Source organism: Anomaloglossus baeobatrachus, chromosome 1, assembly GCF_048569485.1.
Source record: "Anomaloglossus baeobatrachus isolate aAnoBae1 chromosome 1, aAnoBae1.hap1, whole genome shotgun sequence".
Classification (NCBI taxonomy): Eukaryota; Metazoa; Chordata; class Amphibia; order Anura; family Aromobatidae; genus Anomaloglossus; species Anomaloglossus baeobatrachus.
Window position 1 is genome coordinate 388,769,458 of NC_134353.1, and position 22,933 is coordinate 388,792,390.

Consider the following 22,933-nt stretch of genomic DNA (forward strand, 5'->3'; position numbering starts at 1 on the left):
ACCTCTCCGCAACCAACACACCAAGGACTTGGTCCTCCTGGATGCTCAAGACACATGAGCGCCTTCTTGCTGCACTACCTACAACATGACCCTCGGATTGTACGAATTCCAAGTCATGCTGACTACTGGGTTGCCACACTGTTAGATCCCAACAACACAAAATTTTGCGAAATAACTCCTGCCATTGAAAGGGACGCATGTATGCAGGAGTATCAGCAGAAGGTGTTACACAATCTTACATCTGCTTTTCCACTAAAAACCAGTGGTGCACAGAGTGAATCTCAACGCTTTTTCATCGATAGGAGGAAATAGTCTTACTTGTCCACATCTGAGGGACAGAGGGCTGGCTTCTGTGCTGAGACGGCGTTGAGTACGGTGTCTCTGCAGAGTTGCATTTTTGGTCATATACAAACTGAGTTGAAAAAGGACAGATGCTGGTGGAAAGGGGAACAGGTGTGTTGGAAAGGGTAAAAAAGTTTGTGTCCGTGGGTTTGGTGGTTAAGCAACATTAACATTTGCTGAAGAAACAACATCTGGTATGGTGGGACTGGCAGATTTGGATAAGGTGGTATATACTATGTTACCGCTATATAAAAAATATTAAGAAGAAAAGAAAGAGAAGGTAGATATCCCAATCGCCATTCGGTGTCCACCATGCTCACAGATGGAAAAGGAGAGGTTGGCAACTGGAAGGTTAGGTGGAGGATACAGAGCAGGTTGACTCTCAAACAAATAGTAGCCTGAACCGAGTTAGACGCAACTCGGATCTGGAGACTTGGAGCACTGTTAGCGTGACAGGGTCCACACGACCACCCAGCCCCGGAACTCCCTGTTAATAACACAGGGGCCATTGGTTACGCTGTCCGTGTGCATAGGGGACACACCTGTGGACAGCAGGCGCATCAGCAGGAGCAGGCCTGTATATGCCACTGGGCTGCACTAGCAGGACTGGTAGGACAGGAGCTGTTCTTAAATGTTCTGCGTTACCAACTGTGGTGGCGGCCTGCATCGATGACCTATCCCTGCCTACCTCTGGCCTAAAGCCGCAATGGGTTCAACACATGGAGGTGTGCTCTTTCGGAGCATAGTAGAAGACTGGGCACCTTCTTCTTGGCTCCAACCCCTTTTATAACCTGGGTCCGCCCCAAACCAGGGTGGACCACAATGCACCTCCTAGAGACAAAAGCAGAGTGACACGTCATGAGTGGCATAACTAGCGTCCTATTTTGAACTGCCACTTGAATGATGACCTCGTGGCTGCCACAACCAAAACACCTCAACAGTCATCGTCTGACCAACAACAATGAGGTGACAAGTCATAGGGGCGGCCCTCTGCAAGCCTGTTGGGAGTGGCCTGGCCAAATTGTCAGGACACCTGATGCCCTGTGGTTTATATGGGCACCCCACATCAGGGGCAGGGCCAAAGAGTTCATTATCTGACCTAGCCTCTGATGCAGTAAGTGCCTGAGCATGCTCAGTAGCATGAAATACAGTTTCTGAAAAAAAGAATATCTGCTTCAGCATGCTGTCTAGGCACAACACAGGACTTAGACCCGGCACGGAGTGCAAGTACCTGTGCAAAGAGGCTTTTCTCAGTCAGTGTGAAGCCCCACAGGTGTTGTGTTGGTGCATTACCTTCAGGGACTCCACGTGGAGGAAGAGTCTGGTCACACTTAGGTTGCTTCTTTATATGTATTTTCGTGACGCCACTCTCGGTATTGCGGTCAGTGGGGACCGCCACTGCAGTGTAAGGGGACACCTGGGGCTGATGTTGGGTGCAGTTAGTTTTAGTGGCCTCCCGAGAGTGAGTCAAGCACCAGGGCCCTGTGTAAGTGTGTTGAGCCGCAGGTCGCAGAATGACTCAGGCACAGTCCAAACGAGCATGCGCTGTAGCTCAAAATTAAGACTTTGCCTCAGGAATGACACAGTCAGGCAGAGCATAGTCAGTTGGCGAAACACTGGAGTTAGGCTGCGGCTGGGGTAAATCGGCACACAGGAAGGAGCAACCACAGAAAAACTTCGCTCAATTGTGAGGGGAGTCATTTTGAAGTTTGGTGAGGAGTACCGTAACGCCAGTGAGCAGCATCCTGTGCCACAGACCAACATTCTTCCGGTGCTGTCTATACTGTTAACCATGATAGGAGCGTAAAGTCTGTATTTATGGCAACTGGACATCACATTACCCGGGTAAGGTAGGCTGTGCCCAGACAGTAATGCGTGCACGCAACACTTTGTTTTATTATGAAAACACATATCTGTTCTGGGTAGGACGACTATATAGACAATCACACGTTCTGGGTAGGACGACTATATAGACAATCACACTTGCTGCCTCTGCACTGTCAAATTGTCACGTACAGTTTAAATCATAGAGGGACAGCGAAACATGTTTGCATTGAATGTTGCTTTTCAAGATTTACATGACTGTGTTGCAGAGCTGTGTGGTTTGCATTCACACTTATCATCTGCCTTATCTGTGAGGCTTCAGCTAACAAGGGTATTCAGGGTGGGTGATGTGTTTTGTCTATGTTTAGGTAGATAACTGGGAAGCTCTTGTGATGCGCCACTAGTAAGTTGTCTTCGCACACACACACACACACACACAAACACAAACACACAATTACTGCTGCTACGCAGAGGGCTTAGCAAGCAGTAGGCAACTGAATAGATTGTTCTATTATTTCAATTTAATGCATGGTTCTTATTGTTTGTTTTGGGAAAGTGAAACAATCATTTATGAACCCAACTGCAAACAGTGCTTTTCATGTTGCGTGGTTTTGCTGCATACTGTGGATCCCACCAAATACAAGACTTAAAATGAAGCATAAGTCGTAAAGGGAATTTCACTGTGCTACAAAGCGGCCTAGCGGGGCTGTGCAACCACCGCCTGCCCCATCAAGTGCATCTGCGTGCTCTTCATCTTCTGTGACTGTGGGGACAGCAGTCACACATGCTTTTTCACGATGAACTTCCATCCCTTTACCCGTAAGCGGGAGTGTGATTGGCCGGTCGTCACTTGGTTTGGAAGTGGAAACAGATGGTATTGTTGAGCTGTCAGACATTGAGAGAACCACCATTGGATGAGGGAAACATTATATCCACGCCTGCACCTTCGTCACAGATTGGCTGGACTACCTGCAGTTAATAATTGCGTTACAGAAATGGAAAGGAGTGTAGAATGCACATGTGTTGCACCTTGCTTGGCAGCAAAGGAACACTAACTTAGTATTCCAGACAATTTTAGGATGGCAGAAAAAGAGTCAGCTCTTTGGGCAAATTAAATAGCGTGGCAAAAGTGGACAGATGGGTACAGTGGCCGTGTTCTGTGTGTACCAGGACAGTAAAGAAAGCCTCACTTTCTATCCTTCCTAATGGTGAAATGCAGCAAGGAATTCCATGAGTTTGCTATAAAAATAGCGTTGCAAAATGTGCATGAGGGTGTAATGCAGAGGTGCTGGAAATAGCTTGGCACCAGTGGGGCACAAATGGAGTACAACAGACACTTTTTGGATGCCACTAAGTTGCAGCATTTTTTGCTATTATTATAGCTTATTAAAAACAGAGCAGGAGGGTGTCATGCAGAGGTGCTAGAAATATCTTGGGGCAGAAAAGGAGTACACCAGCCACTTTTTGGATGCCACTAACTTGCAGCATTTTTTGCTATTATTATAGCTTATTAAAAACAGAGCAGGAGGGTGTAATGCAGAGGTGCTAGAAATACCTTGGCACCATTGGGGCACAAATGGAGTACAACAGCCATTTTAAGTATGCCACTAACTTGCAGCATTTTTTGCTATTATTATAGCTTATTAAAAACAGAGCAGGAGGATGTCATGCAGAGGTGCTGGAAATACCTTGGCACCAGTGGGGCACAAATAGAGTACAACAGCCACTTTTTGTATGCCACAAACTGGCAGCATTTTTTGCTATTATTATAGCTTATTAAAAACAGAGCAGGAGGGTGTCATGCAGAGGTGCTAGAAATAGCTTGGCACCAGTGGGGCACAAATGGAGTACAACAGCCACTTTTTGGATGCCACTAACTGGCAGCATTTTTTGCTATTATTATAGCTTATTAAAAACAGAGCAGGAGGGTGTCATGCAGAGGTGTTAGAAATACCTTGGCACCATTGGGGCACAAATGGAGTACAACAGCCATTTTAAGTATGCCACTAACTTAGAGCATTTTTTGCTATTATTATAGCTTATTAAAAACAGAGCAGGAGGATGTCATGCAGAGGTGCTGGAAATACCTTGGCACCAGTGGGGCACAAATAGAGTACAACAGCCACTTTTTGTATGCCACAAACTGGCAGCATTTTTTGCTATTATTATAGCTTATTAAAAACAGAGCAGGAGGGTGTCATGCAGAGGTGCTAGAAATAGCTTGGCACCAGTGGGGCACAAATGGAGTACAACAGCCACTTTTTGGATGCCACTAACTGGCAGCATTTTTTGCTATTATTATAGCTTATTAAAAACAGAGCAGGAGGGTGTAATGCAGAGGTGCTAGAAATAGCTTGGCACCAGTGGGGTACAAATGGAGTACAACAGCCATTTTTTGGATGCCACTAAGTTTACTCAGTGTTTGCTAGTATAATGGCTTAGTAACAATGAGTTTGAGTGTGCAATGCAGAGGTGCTGCAAATAGCTTTGCACTAGTGGGACACTAATGGAAGTCCAACAGTAACTTTTAGGATGCCACCAAGTTTACTCAGTGTTTGCTAGTATAATGGCTTAGTAACAATGAGCTTGAGTGTTGAAAGGGCAGGAGGGTACAGTGGCAGGGTTGTGGGTCAGTGTACAGGAAAGGAAGCCTCACTTTCTATCCGTCCTAATGGGGAAATGCAGCGAGGAAGTCCCTGAGCTTAGCTACACAGATGCTGTTATCTTCTGTAGCTGTTAAAATCTGTTTCCACGGACCTGACTGTCACCTATATGTCACGTCCCCATCGGAGTCCGCTCCTGCGACTTCTGCTCCGATCGCCAGACGACGCCATGTTCCCACCATGGATAGTGCTGGTGATGGGAGAGGAGTCGGTGCCCGTGGTTCTGCGGAGCACAGTGTCACGTCCCCACCGGAGTCCGCTCCTGCGACTTCTGCTCCGATCGTCAGACGACGCCATGTTCCCACCATGGATAGTGCTGGTGATGGAAGAGGAGTCGGTGCCTGTGGCTCTGCGGAGCACAGGCTCCGCTCATCCACTAGGCTGGGTTTCCCTGGAACCTGCAGTACCACTGGCTGACTGTAGGTGGCGTGTGTCTCCCGGCTGAAGTGGCCAACATTCACCTGCAGCCTACGGGAAGACACCACACCCTTCTTATTCCCTCTCCTGTCACATGATCACTGCCAGTGATAGTTCTGTTCTCCTGGCTCATGTGCTGTTTGTATTGTGATTCCTGTGCGCTGACCTTTCTTTGTGTTTGACTACCCTCCTGCCTGTCGTTTTTGTACCTTGCTGCCAGTTCCGGATTTGACCCCTGCTTTGTCTCCTTACTACGCCCTTGCCTGACGATTCTGTTCTTGTTTTGCATCTCCTGGATTTTGACCCTGCCTGACGACCACGGACTACAGTCTACCACAGGTAGCGATCTCTGAGGCTCTGTGTAATTCCAAATCCCTGTACAGGGGTTAAAGGGTTGCAGAGTTTTTGGGGTCCTGCTTTGTGAGCGGCTTTTCACTAAATTCCCCTTACAGCCAGTCTGAGTCTGTGGCTCCTATCAGGCATTACACTATGGCTCTGAGCCTGCTGTTATTAGCCCTTACAAGGGCTAATAGAAACTTCTATCCCTATTCTGTATAGCGCTGTGTGTGAAGCGTACACAGCAGTATCGGAGACAGGAGCTACGCCAGCGGTGACTGACACCCAGACGCAGAAGAGATAATGGCGTCCGGACGGGCAGATACCCGTTTTTTATAATGCAGGGACATGTGACATGGACATCCTATCACACATGCCGTTGCTTCTCTGGCTAAAAGTCCACTTAGCTGTGTGTGTGTCTGGGATTGGCTGACATGCTGGCCCGCCCCACTACACGCGTGCGCTTAGGGAAGGAAGACAAGGAAAAAAAAAAAATCAGTGATCTGAATGCGCTGTTCCCGCACACTATACGCTGAAATTTCATAATAGTGTGAGTCACAGAGTGACTTAACTATTACAGCAGAAAGCCAGCTAGTAATTAGCTTGGCTTTTTGCTGCTAGAAACGTTCTCGAATGTAACTAGAACTATCGAGCTTTAGCAAAAAGCTCGAGTTCTAGTTTGATCTAGAACAGCCCCCAAAATCACTCGAACCGCGAACTGGAGAACCGCGAACCGCGCTCAACTCTATTCTTTACTTAATATGCTTCTTGTTTCCGTCTGTGAACATAGAGCTGGTGTGCCTTGCCAAAAAGTTCCATTTTTGTCTCATCTGTCCATAGGACATTGTCCCAGAAACTTTGTGGCTTCTTAACACGTAGTTTGGCAAATTCCAGTCTGGTTTTATTATGAGGTTTTTTTTTTCAACAATGGTGTCCTCTTTAGTCAACACTCATGAAGTGCACTTTGGCTCAAACAACATCGGATTGTGTAATCTGACACTAATGTTCCTTCAGCTTGAAGTTCACCGTTAATCTCTTTAGTTTTTCTGGGCTCTTTTGTTACCATTCGTATTATCCATCTCTTTGATTTGTCATCAATTTTTATCCTGCAGCCATGTCCAGGGAGGTTGGCTATAGTCCCATGGATCTTAAGTTTCTGAATAATATGTGCAACTGTAGTCACAGGAACATCAAGCTGCTTTGAGATGGTCTTAAAACCTTTATCTTTAACATGCTTGTATAAAATTTTGTTTCTAATATCCTGAGACAACTCTTTCTTTCGCTTCCTCTGGTCCATGTTGAGTGGTACACACCATGTCACCAAACAGCACAGTGAGTATCTGTAGCCCTATATACAGGTCCACTGACTGATTACAGGATTGTAGACACATGTGATGCTAATTAGTGGACACAACTTGATTTAACATGTCTCTTTTGTCACATTATTTTCAAGGGTACCATCATTTCTGTCCAGGCCTGTTTCATGCATTTTATGTTTTTTTAAAATTCTGTGGAAGCATAGTTGAAAAGCAAAGTCTGACTTTCATTTGTTCATTTTCATAGATTTTTTTATTAATTATTACTTTTCTCAGATTCAAAATATTTATGTAATCATTGTGGGTTTTTCTTTCATTAAACAAGGGGAACCAACAATTTTGACCATGTGTGTATATACAGGACCAATGTATGTGTGAGGGTGATATTATACAAAGGACCAGTGTGAGTGGGGGGATATTATACAGAGGAGCAGTGTGTGGGGGGATATTATACAGAGGAACAGTGTTTGTGTGAGGGATATTACACAGAAAAGCAGTGTGTGTGGAAGGATATTATACAGAGGAGCAGTGTGTGCAGGGATATTATACAGATGAGCAGTGTGTGTAAGGGGGATATTATAAAGGGGAGAAGTGTGTGGGGGATATTATACAGAGGGGCAGTGTGTGGGGATATTATACAGAGGAGCAGTGTGTGGGAGAGATATTATACAGAGGAGCTGTGTGTTGGGGGATATTATACAGAGTAGCAGTGTGCGTAAGGGGATATTATACATGGAGCATTGTGTGTAGGTATGTTATACAGAGAGGCAGTGTGTTTTGGCGATATTATAGATGGGGCAGGGTGGGCGAAATAGTATGGACTGGGATGGTGTAAAGGGTGTATTATGGACAGGGGGCAGTATAGAGGTTGTAACACTTTTGTATATATATATATACTAGAAGGTGGCCCGATTCTACGCATCGGGTATTCTAGAATTTACGTATTGTGTAGTTAATGTATGATTTTTGTTATATATATATAGATGTTGTTGTCTGTAGTTACCAAGTGTTTGTGTAGGGCGCTGTACATGTTCTGGGTGTTGTCTGGGTGTGGCAGGGGGTGAGAGCGTTGTTGTATGTGTGTTGCGTGTGTTGCGTTGTTTGTGGAGCGCTGTGTGTCTGTAGCGTTGTGTGTGTGTGTGTTGTGTGCGGTTTGTGTGGGTGTGGTGTGTTTTGGGGGGAGGTATGTTTTGTGCAATGTGTGTGTGTTGCGTGGTATGTGCGGATATTTATGTATGCCGCGGTGTTTGTGTGTTGGGTGTTGTGTGAGTGCAGCGTTGTCTGTGTGTGTGGGTGTCTGTGTAGGGTGGTGTTTGTGGTTCCCAGTGTGTGTGTGGTGTGTTGTGTGTGTGTGTGTTGGGGGGGAGGTGTGCACCTCCCATCGTGCTCCATCCCCCATGCTGCGCACCCCCCATCGTGCTCCATCCGCCATGCTGCGCACTCCCAAACGTGCTCCATCCGCCATGCTGCGCACTCCCAAACGTGCTCCATCCGCCATGCTGCGCACTCCCAAACGTGCTCCATCCGCCATGCTGCGCACTCCCAAACGTGGTCCATCCGCCATGCTGCGCACTCCCAAACGTGCTTCTTCCGCCATGCTGCACACTCCCCATCGTGCTCCATCCCCCCATGCTGCGCACCCCCCATCGTGCTCCATCCCCCATGCTGCACCAGCATCAGCCTCTCTGCCCCCAGCATCAGCCTCTCTCCTCCCAGCATCAGCCTCTCTCCTCCCAGCATCAGCCTCTCTCCTCCCAGCATCAGCCTCTCTGTCCCCAGCATCAGCCTCTCTCCTCCCAGCCTCAGCCTCCCCCAGCATCAGCCTCTCTTCTCTCAGCCTCCCCCCTCCCAGCCTCCCTCCTCCCAGCCTCCCCCAGCATTAGCCTCCCCCTCCCAGCCTCCCCCAGCATCAGCCTCCCCCTCCCAGCCTCCCCCAGCATCAGCCTCTCGCCTCCCAGCCTCCCCCAGCATCAGACTCTCTCCTCACAGCCTCCCCCAGCATCAGCCTCTCTCCTCTTAGCCTCCTCCAGCATCAGCCTCTCTCCTCCCAGCCTCCCCCAGCATCAGCCTCCCCTTCCCAGCCTTCCCCAGGATCAGCCTCTCTACTCCCAGCCTCCCTCCTCCCAGCCTCCCCCAGCATCAGCCTCCCCCTCCCAGCCTCCCCCAGCATCAGCCTCTCTCCTCCCAGCCTCCCCCAGCATCAGCCTCTCTCCTCTCAGCCTCCCCCAGCATCAGCCTACACCCTCCCAGCCTCCCCCAGCATCAGACTACCCCAGCATCAGCCTACACCCTCCCAGCCTCCCCCAGCATCAGCCTACACAAGCATCAGCTTACCCCAGCATCAGCCTCTCTCCTCCCAGCCTCCCCCAGCATCAGCCTCCCCCTCCCAGCCTTCCCCAGGATCAGCCTCTCTCCTCCCAGCCTCCCCCAGCACGCCGTGCTCCTCTGCCGACACTCACAGATCCGATCGCATACACTCACACACACACACACTCACACATCAGAACACACTCACACACATCCGATCGCATACACTCACACACACACACTGACGATATCGCACATACGCGCTGACACAATCACAACATCCGGAGATACCACATGCTTCTGGCCATGTGATCCTCCGGCAGGTCCTGGAAGGTCACTCCACAGCATCGCCGCCGAGAAGCAAGCGATATCCCAGGATATTGTGAGTGTGTGGATGCGATGTGATGTTTGTGTGAGAGTGATCTGATGTGTGTGTGTGTGTGTGTTGTTATGTGTGTGCGTGTGTATGTTCCGCCGCTGCAGGACCTTGATGCGCTGGTAACTATGCTACCATGGTTACCAGCGTATCCCGTCCCCCGCTCGCACGGGAGCCCACACCAGCATACGGCGGCAACCCCAGCAATGCGAGGGTATGTGTCGGCTGGGTTGGCGGCGTACGCTGATGTGGGCTCCCGGGGGTACAGTACTCACCTGAGAGTCGTGGCTCCGTGTCGGTTTGGGGAATGCGTGCGGGGGACGGGGCCAGAGCGATCATGCATTGCGTGAGGGGGCGGGGCGGGGCCGAGTTGCCAATGCGTGCAGGGTGCCGAGGCGAGAGGCCAATCCGTGTGGGGGGCGGAGCCTGGGCGAGCGGCCAGCCAATCCGTGTGCGGGCGGAGCCTGGGCGAGCGGCCAATCCGTGCGGGGGGGCGGGGCCATGGCGAGCCCAGCGGCCAATCAGCTTTGTGTCACCCTAAGGACACAATTTTGGAGCAAGACAGACAGACAGACAGACAGACAGAATAAGGCAATTATATATATAGATATATATATACAAATTATATATATATATTATATATATACAGTTAGGTCCAGAAATATTTGGACAGTGACACAATTTTCGCGAGTTGGGCTCTGCATGCCACCACATTGGATTTGAAATGAAACCTCTACAACAGAATTCAAGTGCAGATTGTAACGTTTAATTTGAAGGTTTGAACAAAAATATCTGATAGAAATTGTAGGAATTGTACACATTTTTTTACAAACACTCCACATTTTAGGAGGTCAAAAGTAATTGGACAAATAAACCAAACCCAAAAAAAAATTTTTATTTTCAATATTTTGTTGCGAATCCTTTGGAGGCAATCACTGCCTTAAGTCTGGAACCCATGGACATCACCAAACGCTTGGTTTCCTCCTTAATGCTTTGCCAGGCCTTTACAGCCGCAGCCTTCAGGTCTTGCTTGTTTGTGGGTCTTTCCGTCTTAAGTCTGGATTTGAGTAAGTGAAATGCATGCTCAATTGGGTTAAGATCTGGTCATTGACTTGGCCATTGCAGAATATTCCACTTTTTTGCACTCATGAACTCCTGGGTAGCTTTGGCTGTATGCTTGGGGTCATTGTCCATCTGTACTATGAAGCGCCGTCCGATCAACTTTGCGGCATTTGGCTGAATCTGGGCTGAAAGTATATCCCGGTACACTTCAGAATTCATCCGGCTACTCTTGTCTGCTGTTATGTCATCAATAAACACAAGTGACCCAGTGCCATTGAAAGCCATGCATGCCCATGCCATCACGCTGCCTCCACCATGTTTTACAGAGGATGTGGTGTGCCTTGGATCATGTGCCGTTCCCTTTCTTCTCCAAACTTTTTTCTTCCCATCATTCTGGTACAGGTTGATCTTGGTCTCATCTGTCCATAGAATACTTTACCAGAACTGAGCTGGCTTCATGAGGTGTTTTTCAGCAAATTTAACTATGGCCTGTCTATTTTTGGAATTGATGAATGGTTTGCATCTAGATGTGAACCTTTGTATTTACTTTCATGGAGTCTTCTCTTTACTGTTGACTTAGAGACAGATACACCTACTTCACTGAGAGTGTTCTGGACTTCAGTTGATGTTGTGAACGGGTTCTTCTTCACCAAAGAAAGTATCCGGCGATCATCCACCACTGTTGTCATCCGTGGACGCCCAGGCCTTTTTGAGTTCCCAAGCTCACCAGTCAATTCCTTTTTTCTCAGAATGTACCCGACTGTTGATTTTGCTACTCCAAGCATGTCTGCTATCTCTCTGATGGATTTTTTCTTTTTTTTCAGCCTCAGGATGTTCTGCTTCACCTCAATTGAGAGTTCCTTAGACCGCATGTTGTCTGGTCACAGCAACAGCTTCCAAATGCAAAACCACACACCTGTAATCAACCCCAGACCTTTTAACTACTTCATTGATTACAGGTTAACGAGGGAGACGCCTTCAGAGTTAATTGCAGCCCTTAGAGTCCCTTGTCCAATTACTTTTGGTCCCTTGAAAAAGAGGAGGCTATGCATTACAGAGCTATGATTCCTAAACCCTTTCTCCGATTTGGATGTGAAAACTCTCATATTGCAGCTGGGAGTGTGCACTTTCAGCCCATATTATATACAGTTAGGTCCAGAAATATTTGGACAGTGACACAAGTTTTGTTATTTTAGCTGTTTACAAAAACATGTTCAGAAATACAATTATATATATAATATGGGCTGAAAGTGCACACTCCCAGCTGCAATATGAGAGTTTTCACATCCAAATCGGAGAAAGGGTTTAGGAATCATAGCTCTGTAATGCATAGCCTCCTCTTTTTCAAGGGACCAAAAGTAATTGGACAAGGGACTCTAAGGGCTGCAATTAACTCTGAAGGCATCTCCCTCGTTAACCTGTAATCAATGAAGTAGTTAAAAGGTCTGGGGTTTTGCATTTGGAAGCTGTTGCTGTGACCAGACAACATGTGGTCTAAGGAACTCTCAATTGAGGTAAAGCAGAACATCCTGAGACTGAAAAAAAAGAAAAAATCCATCAGAGAGATAGCAGACATGCTTGGAGTAGCAAAATCAACAGTCGGGTACATTCTGAGAAAAAAGGAATTGACTGGTGAGCTTGGGAACTCAAAAAGGCCTGGGTGTCCACGGATGACAACAGTGGTGGATGATCGCCGCATACTTTCTTTGGTGAAGAAGAACCCATTCACAACATCAACTGAAGTCCAGAACACTCTCACTGAAGTAGGTGTATCTGTCTCTAAGTCAACAGTAAAGAGAAGACTCCATGAAAGTAAATACAAAGGGTTCACATCTAGATGCAAACCATTCATCAATTCCAAAAATAGACAGGCCAGAGTTAAATTTGCTGAAAAACACCTCATGAAGCCAGCTCAGTTCTGGAAAAGTATTCTATGGACAGATGAGACAAAGATCAACCTGTACCAGAATGATGGGAAGAAAAAAGTTTGGAGAAGAAAGGGAACGGCACATGATCCAAGGCACACCACATCCTCTGTAAAACATGGTGGAGGCAACGTGATGGCATGGGCATGCATGGCTTTCAATGGCACTGGGTCACTTGTGTTTATTGATGACATAACAGCAGACAAGAGTAGCCGGATGAATTCTGAAGTGTACCGGGATATACTTTCAGCCCAGATTCAGCCAAATGCCGCAAAGTTGATCGGACGGCGCTTCATAGTACAGATGGACAATGACCCCAAGCATACAGCCAAAGCTACCCAGGAGTTCATGAGTGCAAAAAAGTGGAACATTCTGCAATGGCCAAGTCAATCACCAGATCTTAACCCAATTGAGCATGCATTTCACTTGCTCAAATCTAGACTTAAGACGGAAAGACCCACAAACAAGCAAGACCTGAAGGCTGCGGCTGTAAAGGCCTGGCAAAGCATTAAGAAGGAGGAAACCCAGCGTTTGGTGATGTCCATGGGTTCCAGACTTAAGGCAGTGATTGCCTCCAAAGGATTCGCAACAAAATATTGAAAATAAAAATATTTTGTTTGGGTTTGGTTTATTTGTCCAATTACTTTTGACCTCCTAAAATGTGGAGTGTTTGTAAAGAAATGTGTACAATTCCTACAATTTCTATCAGATATTTTTGTTCAAACCTTCAAATTAAACGTTACAATCTGCACTTGAATTCTGTTGTAGAAGTTTCATTTCAAATCCAATGTGGTGGCATGCAGAGCCCAACTCGCGAAAATTGTGTCACTGTCCAAATATTTCTGGACCTAACTGTATATATAATTGTATTTCTGAACATGTTTTTGTAAACAGCTAAAATAACAAAACTTGTGTCACTGTCCAAATATTTCTGGACCTAACTGTATATATAAAAGTTTGGACACACCTTCTCATCTCTAGAACAACTATTAAGAGGAGACTTTGTGCAGCAGGCCTTCATGGTAAAATAGCTGCTAGGAAACCACTGCTAAGGACAGACAACAAGCAGAAGAGACTTGTTTGGGCTAAAGAACACAAGGAATGGAGATTAGACCAGTGGAAATCTGTGCTTTGGTCTGATGAGTCCAAATTTGAGATTGTTGGATCCAACCACCGTGTCTTTGTAGAAAAGGTGAACGGATGGACTCTACATGCCTGGTTCCCACTGTGAAGCATGCAGGAGGAGGGGTTATGGTATGGGGGTGCTTTGCTGCTGACACTGTTGGGGATTTATTCAAAATTGAAGGCATACAGAACCAGCATGCCTACCACAGCATCTTGCAGCGGCGTGCTATTCCATCAGGTTTGCGTTTAGTTGGACCATAATTTATTTTTCAACAGGACATTGACCCCAAACACACCTCAAGGCTGTGTAAGCGCTATTTGACTAAGAAGGAGAGTGTGGGGTGCTACGCCAGATGACCTGGCCTCCACAGTCACCAGACATGAACCCAATCGAGACGGTTTGGGGTGAGCTGCACCGCAGAGTGAAGGCAAAAGGGCCAACAAGTGCTAAGCATCTCTGGGAACTCCTTCAAAACTGTTAGAAAACCATTTCCGGTGACTACCTCTTGAAGCTCATCAAGAGAATGCCAAGAGTGTGCAAAGTAGTACTGAAAGCAAAATATGGCTACTTTGAAGAACCTAGAATATAAGACAAATTTTCAGTTATTTCACACTTTTTTAAGTATTTCATCTGCATGTGCATAAAATATCCTTAGTAACAGTCTTACTTTAAGATTATGTATTATATATGCACAATTATTATTTCAGAGCCCCATACTGGCAACATTTTTGAGGCCCCCTTGAGACTCCGCCCAGGGTCTACACCAGCACCGCCTCCACCCCGCAAACCTTCCACACTCTCACCGCCATGCTTGGAAAAATGTGCATAAGCATGTGCCCCATTTATAAGGCAAGAAATCCCACTTATTAAACCTGATAGGGCACACCTGTGAAGTGAAAACCATTTCCGGTGACTACCTCTTGAAGCTCATCAAGAGAATGCCAGAGTGTGCAAAGCAGTAATCAAAGCAAAAGGTGGCTACTTTGAAGAACCTAGAATATAAGACATATTTTCAGGTGTTTCACAATTTTTTGTTAAGTATCTTATTCCACATGTGTTAATTCACAGTGTTGATGCCTTCAATGTGAATCTACAATTTTCAGAGTCATGAAAATAAAGAAAGCTCTTTGAATGAGAAGGTGTATTCAAACTTTTGGTCTGTAATATATATATATATATATATATATATATATATATATATATACATACCCCATAGTTAAATATTTTTCAGACCTTGCACTTAGTGCATCAGCTTTACCTGTACCGCTTCTTCAAAGTGGTAAAGAAAAGGAATGGAGGCCCTTCTCTACATCTCTTCTAGAGCGTATGTGAGTGCGTCCTTCTACTTTTTCATGCAGGAACAATAAAACATGGGAGCGCTTTCTCTCTTTTTCTGTTTTATCTCCTTCTACTTTTTGGCAGCCCTTGCAGTTAGTGAATAGGCTTTATGAGTGGGCTCTATTACTGTATGGCAAGCTGCTGAAGAAGTTATAGTTTTCCATTATAGGCATATCCTTATAGTCCTTGCTGCTGCAATCTAAAAATGAAAGACGTTCTTATTAATACCGCTGTTAGCTGCCTCCATTATTTAAAATGCGCAGGCATACAGTAAAGGGCAAAAAAGTGGACGTGCTGCTGATAGCGCACGCACAGACCAAGGTCGTGGGCCAGGTGAAACTGTGCCTGCTGCGTGCGCTCAACAAACATGCTCATCCACAAGACCTACCTTACTGTCCCACTTTGCAGAAGGAGCATGAGATACCACTCCTGAGGGTCAAACAGTGCACGCAGGTTGTCGGTTGGATGTCAGATAATCCCCAATTTCGGAGTCAGAAGGTTTTTTAAAATTGTACCAGAATTGAATCAGAGTCTCTCTTCTATGTCTCTTACTGGCTGTATTCCAATACCTCTTATTCAATTTAGCCAGGCTTCGCACTGAGTCCATAGGCTTTCCCAGTTTGGGAGTCAGATTGTTTTCAAAATGGCTCCAAAATTAAACCAAAGTCTCTCTATGGTTCTTGCTGGGTGTATTGCAATGCATCCTAGTCAATTTAGCTAGGCATCACACTGAGTGCATAGGCTTTCCCAGTTTGGGAGTCTGAATGTTTTTAATATAATACCAGAATCGAATCAGAGTCTCTCCTCTATGTGTCTTCCAGGGAGTATTACAGTTCCTTCTTCTAATTAGTATTTTGGGATTGACATTCTGCATATGGGCATTGATATATTATTATAATTGATACTTTGTTGATCCTTTGTCTCAATATGTCTTTGTTCCTTTTAACACTAAGCCTGGTATTCTGACATCCTTATAACTTTAGAGACACCCAGTCATTGTATATACCTTAATTTTTCCTTCCCGATGTGCTGTCTCTATCAGTGATCGTGCTGCGGTCACGCGTGCACGGCTCCCTGGATGATGCGTCCCTGGGAGCGTGCGCGCTTGCTTAACGACGTGGTGTGCTGGAGGCGGAGCTGATGTGCTTAGGCATTGCCGCGGCGCATTTCCCCTGCCTGGTCGGATATTGGGATGGGCCGATTGGTTCCTGGGGTGACGCGTCTCTGACATCACGTGTGCCCTTTCCGGACCGGCCAGGGGGCAGAACTTCCGGGAACGTCAGGACACCTCTTATTTTTCACGCCCCTCCACCTCCTGCACCGTTAAAGTAACTGGCAGTTCATTACAAATGGTACACCGATTTACCCCCCGGCGCTTGGGCTGGTATGTCTATTTTTCGGCCGTTTTGCGTCCTGCTATGACCTGCTATGTCCTGCTATGACCATATACACGAGTTATGTGGTTGCTATAGCTACGCTCTCTGTATATCACATGGGCTCATTCCGGTTCGCCTTTTGGGCGGTTACTCCGGGACATTTGTACTCTCCATTCGCCCTCCACACTATGCGCACCCTATCATCAGGGGATTGGGCGTCATTGCTATTCGCTCTATGCCTTTCCTGGTGGTGGATTCTACACCTGACAGTAATTTTTACTAATGGAGTGGCTACTTATACCTACTGGGTCTATCTCGCCATTAGGGTCTTCCTCCTTGAGAAAGCAAGAGTACCTCCGCGAAACACGTGTTGGTGGTGATCCTGCACCTTTTTATGGGTATTTTGTACTGATGTTGTGACTGAGCCTGGGTTCCCCTATGACTGCACTTGCACTTTAGGTAATTATCCTGATTCTTCTGTCCAAGTATGGCTATACTGGGGACCCGGTCCAGCCATGTGCACATGCACTTTACTAGACACCCTGGCAGACCTTTATAATCATTGTCTGTTTTCTTCTTCCCTCTATATCCTCCCTTCTAAACTTCAATTTTGAGGTTCACTTCATGGTCTATTTATCAGTGGTTTTGGATTGATTTAGAGGTGAATGGGAACTTGATACCAGCTTTTATTGATCTGCCCACCATACATCTTGTACTCCCCCTTTATCTATTGGTAGATTTTATTCTGTGATATTGTGTTATGTTGTGTGTGATCTTCATTAAATAAAAACCTATTGTATTTTGCACAAATTACTCGCTTTTTTATTCCTTATGTTTATCCTTGAGTAGTGCGGACACGGATTCAGATGAATTCATACTGATACCGTGTCCACCCTTATGGCTCAATTTTTGGGAATTTTTCTCATAAGTCATTATATAGGAAGGAATGTTTCCTAACATTTTTTCCAGTAAAATCCATTTGATCTTTTGCTTTTGTATATTTTATTGTCATTCCATAAAAGTGGTGTAATACTCTGACAACATTGTTCCCAGCAGTGACCTGGGAGTCAGAGATGTGTCCAGTCAGCATCCCAATGTAAATTCCTGTCCTTGAAAGGGCTGTACAAAATAAGAAAAGTGTATGCTTTCTGCCTAGAAACAGAACTACTTGAGTTTTGACCTTGGGTTGTATTTGGTATTGTAGCACAAAGCTGTTTTTTTTCCAAAGCCTAGGGATTCTTTATAAATTCAGATATTAAACATTGCATCCTACGTTTCTATACATTTTCAGTCATTTATATCTTTCCCCTACTTATTACAATATGTTATGTATTTTTCAACATGTAATATCCACAATTATTACTTTGTGTATACTAAATATATAGCAATAATTAAATACTATATATAAAAAATGTAAAAGCAATCTGTCACCAAGTTTTTGCTACTCCATCTGACAGTAGCATGATGTAGATGCAGAGACCCTGATTTCAATGATCTGTCTCTTGGCTGCTTGTTGTGGTTTTGATAAAATCACTGCCTTATCTGCTACAGATTTATCAGTTCTCTGAATCATGAGCATAACCCCGCCCACACCATTGATGGGCAGCTCATTGTGTACACTGTAGATAGGCATGAAGCTGTCAATCAGTGGTGGGGGTGGGTTATACAGAGCTCATGAATATGGAAGACTACGTGGTAGCAGGTTTATTAGTCATGCTTTGATAATATCCTGCTGATTAAACAATGATTCTATAAAAACTATAGCAAGCAGCCCTGTAAGGCCTAACATACACGGCATGAAAATCGGATGCGATAAAACATTGCATTCCACTCGGACCAATATTAGCCTTTGTGCCAGCACCCATGAGCGATTATTTTCTCAGCCCTATTCGGACCGAGAAAATAGTCGCAGCATGCTGCGGGTGCAATGCAATCCTTGTTTCTCTCACTCTCATTCAAGTCTATGGGGCGAGAAAAAAATCTCACTGCACTCGCAGTACCGGTGTAGTGTGAGTGCAGAGCGAGAATGGCAATAGTCGGCAACGGAGGAGAAAGGGAGATAAATCCCTCCCTCCCCTATACAGCGCCGGCCCGCCCCTCCTGAGCACTGGTCAGCCCCTCTTCAGAGTCGGCCCGCCCCTCCTCAGAGACGGTTCGCTCCCCCGCAGCTGAGGTCCAATCGCATGATCGCACCTCAGTCGCAGTGATACTCACATGACACTCGGCTCCTGTTGTGTTGCTAGCGTGAGCCGAGTGTCATGCGAGGATCACAGTAGTCCCCGTGTGGCCCCGGCCTAAGTGACACATTGCTGGAATCAGGATCCCTCTTTGTATATTATGCTGCTCTCAGATTAGGTGGCTTCAGCCTACTGACAGATTCCCATTAAACTGTATGATATGTAATCAATGCTATATAGCTGTAAAGTAAAGCCACATTGTATAGATCCTCCTATTAAGAATAGACATATTATTGTATACAATTACATAATGCATCCTTAAAGTGGTGTTCCACTACTAGACAACCCTAAAAGGGAACCTGTCACCAGAATTTTCGCTATTAAACTAAAAGAATCCCGTTCTGCAGCTCCTGGGCTGCATTTGAGAAAGGTTCATCTTGCTACTGGCACCCCTTTCAAACCTAAATAACAACTTTATAAAATATTACCTTTTGCTATGGTAATAAGGTTTGCTGGCCCCGTGGGCGAGTAGCAAGATGAACCTTCATAGAATGCAGCCCGGGAGCTGCAGAAGGGGATTCTTTTAGTTTAATAGCGAAAATTCTGGTGACCGGTTCCCTTTAACAATACACTTAGTGTGCCTAATAAAAAAAAGGAAAAAGCATTCTTACCTCCTGGCCAGGCACCAGTCCTCCGCTCCAATCACTGTGTACCTAGTGATCACCTGACATTTTTTTAAGTGACATAAATGCTGCAGCCAATCAGTGACTGCTGATAGTCTTAAGCAATGTCACAAGATCGCCAGGGAACACAGCGCTTGGAGCAGATAGAGTGGTGCAGGTTCAGGACATACTGTAACTATGTTTTTTTAATTATTATTTTACTAATCACACTTGGGACATTGAAAAGGTGTGGACCATTATTGATTAACCTTTTTAAAGATTATTTTTTAGTGTTGAATTCATTGCTTTTAACATATTTGTATAAAAAACATTTCATTCCAATTTTCTAGATCAGCCTACTCACCAGGCATTTCCAAAATAAGTTCAAGAGTTTTACTCCGCTTCCCCCAAAGAGTTAAAAACCGTGGCACTGCAGACTTCTTACCAGTGAAGCCAAGGCATACGTGGGAATGGCACAGCTGCCACCAGTAAATACTGATTTCTGTTATATACATCTAATATATAAAGCTGAGTGTGTGTGAGGATATTCTTAGTATAAGAAGCTTATGTGTGAGGTAATATGATTTGTGTGGAGAGATGGATAGAGAGAAAGAGACAGAAACACAGAGACAGACAGGGAAAGAGAGATAGAGGCAGACAGGGAAAGAGAGACAGAGGCAGACAGACAGGAAAAAAGACAGACACAAAGAGACAGACAGGGAAAAAAACATACAGAAAGAGGCAGACAGGAAAAGAGACAGACAGGGAAGGAGGCAGACAGAGAAAGAGAGACAGACACAGACAGACAGGGAAAAAGACAGACAGAGACAGACAGACAGGAAAAAAGACAGACAGACAGGGAAGAGACAGACAGAAAGCGGCAGACAGGGAAAGAGACAGACAGAGACAGACAAAGACAGAGACAGACAGGGAAAGAGACAGACAGAGACAAACAGAGAGAGACAGACAGACAGACAGGGAAAGAGACAGACAGACAAGGAAAGAGACATACACAGAGACAGACAGTCACAGACAAAGTGACAGACAAAGAGACAGACAGAAACAGATAGACACAAACAAAGAGCCAGAAAGACAGGGAAAGAGACAGACACAGAGACAGACAGACACAGAGACAGACAGACACAGACAAAGTGACAGACAGACAAAGAGACAGAGAGAGACAGATAGACACAGACAAAGAAACCGAAAGACAGGGAAAGAGACAGACAGGGAAAGAGACAGACAGAGACAGGCAGGGAAAGAGACAGACAAACACAGTCAGGGAAAGAGATAGCGAGAGAGACAGACAGAGAAAGAGGCAGACTGGGTAAGAGACAGAAAGAGGCAGACAGGGAAAGAGACAGACAGGGAAAGAAACAGACAGAAAAAGGAAGACAGGGAAAAAGAAAGACAGAGACAGACAGGGAAAGAGACAGACAGAAAGAGGCAGAAAGGAAAAGAGACAAAGACAGAGGCAGTCAGGGAAAGCGACAGACAGATAGGGAAAGATACAAACAGACACTGACAGGGAAAGAGAGAGACAGAGAAAGACAGTCAGGAAAAGAGACAGACAGACATAGAAAGAGACAGATAGACACAGACAAAGAGACAGACAGACAAGTAAAGAGACATATAGGGAAAGAGACAGACAGACAAGCAGAGAAAGAGACAGATAGGGAAAGAGGTAGCTAGAGACAGATGACCACACAGAGACAGACAGGAAAAGAGACAGACACACAGACAGACAGAGACAGACAGGGAAAGAGACAGACAGAGGTAGAGAGAGAGACAGACAGGCAGGAAAAGAAACAGACAGGGAAAGAGACAGACAGACAGGGAACAAGACAGACAGGGAAAGTGACAGACAGAGGCAGACAGACAAAGAAACAGACAGAGAGAGCGAGAGAGAGACAGACAGAGCCTGGTCCAGTGAGAGAGTGGGAGAGAGACAGATAGACAGTTAGTATATTTATACAGTGTATATATTTAGTGCTCTTTTGAAATGTGCTCTTTGATATCCCTATCTTATTCATCCAAAGGCATTATCATAGTATGGATTCCTTTAGTCAGTATGACCTCCTGGACTCAGCGACTCATAGAAAGGTGGCAGAAGGACACAAGGCCAGCTTCTGTTTGGAGGATACCTCATGTGATGTAGGAGTGAGGAGGCGATATGCTTGTACAGCACACACCCAGGTGATTATTAACATGAGAATAAGCCAAATGTAATAATTTAAAGATTATAAATCACTGTGCATGTAATAAAATGGCTGTGTTTGATCAAAAGTTACATGAAAAAATTTACTCTGCTTAAAAAAAAAATAGGGAAAAAATTAAAAGGGTTTCCAGTACTTTCACATTGATGGCCTATCTTTAGGATAGTTAATCAATACCTGATAAGTGAGGGATGCAACACCCAGGACCTCTGGCAGTCAGCTGAAACCGGTGCTATAGTGTTGACGGAGCTGCGCAGCTCTGCAGTTAGTAGCTTTCATCTGTTGCTGGTCACTGAATTACACAATTTAGATCAGTAAAGATTTTCAATTTGAAGCTTTCATTCATCGAGATCCAATGCATGATTTAAAGTAAACTTGTCAGGTGATACAGTATATGCTACCCAACTCGTGGGTATGTTTGACGCTGCAGCCTTATCTTTACTTTACTCTATTTTAGTATTGCCAGAAAACATGCCAGGTGACAGGCTAGTCAGGTAGGCAGGTCCATGGCACGTCTCCATGTCCGCTGCCCTGAACTGACAGGTCTCACCTATGTGCACGTATAGGCATAGACCTATCAATCCAGGGCAGTGGGCAGGGAGAAGCTACTGAGGACCCACCTGTCTAACTAGTCTGCCTTACTGCTCGGGCCCAGGCAGCTATTAAAGTATATTTCCCTCTGAAACGCTGCAGTCAATCATGCCTAGCTGAGATAATACAGCCAGTGCCTCATACATGCTGCCCACGGATTGGCCAGCATGTATCAGCTGACAGGTTCACTTAATATTTTCATTTTTTTTTTTTGAGTAATGTATTTGGCCATATGTATTGATGAAATAAAACACACGTACACAGTCAAAAATTAGGAGTTTAATTTTTTTGTTGATTTTATATTGTCAAAATATTAATAGTAATATATCATATTTATGTTCCAGGGCCTAAGTCCAGGATGTTATGACACTTATGACGCCAACATTGATTGTCAGTGGATTGATATTACTGATGTTCCGCCAGGGAAATATATTCTCAAGGTGAGCATAGATGGCAGTAATTATACACTGCTTTACATCAGTTTTGCTCACTACAAGATAACATGTGATCTGTACGAATTCTGGTACCCTGATTCCAAAAATCACATTTGTTTCCTCTAGTCAGCCAGTTTTCCGCAAAACCATGTTTACTAAGGAACTCTTGCTGTAATAATGTAACATGATATAGAATTTTAATTATATTGTGTAGATATTCTGAATACACAAAAAGAAATGCTGCATAAGAAATCAGTATAACTAATAAGAAGACTGCTTAAGAAACAGTTAAATTGAACCCACCACCAGTATTTTTGTGATATGAACTAAAAGCAGTGCCATACTAGCACTAAGATGTTGAATCCAGACATACAGGTGCATCTCAATAAATTAGAATATCATCAAAAAGTTAATTTATGTCAGTAATTCAATCCAAAAAGGGAAA

At 45.1% G+C, this 22,933-nt stretch overlaps 1 protein-coding gene across 1 annotated transcript in view; it reads left to right on the forward strand.

The window, feature by feature from the left end:
• LOC142302562 (protein-lysine 6-oxidase-like) overlaps positions 1–22,933 on the forward strand; it is a 173,378-nt gene that overhangs the window by 74,307 nt on the left and 76,138 nt on the right. The window contains exons 4-6 of the mRNA XM_075343694.1: positions 19,598–19,735; positions 21,287–21,443; positions 22,399–22,494. Of these exons, the coding sequence (XP_075199809.1) occupies positions 19,598–19,735; positions 21,287–21,443; positions 22,399–22,494 (391 nt within the window). The remainder of the gene's footprint in view (positions 1–19,597; positions 19,736–21,286; positions 21,444–22,398; positions 22,495–22,933) is intronic.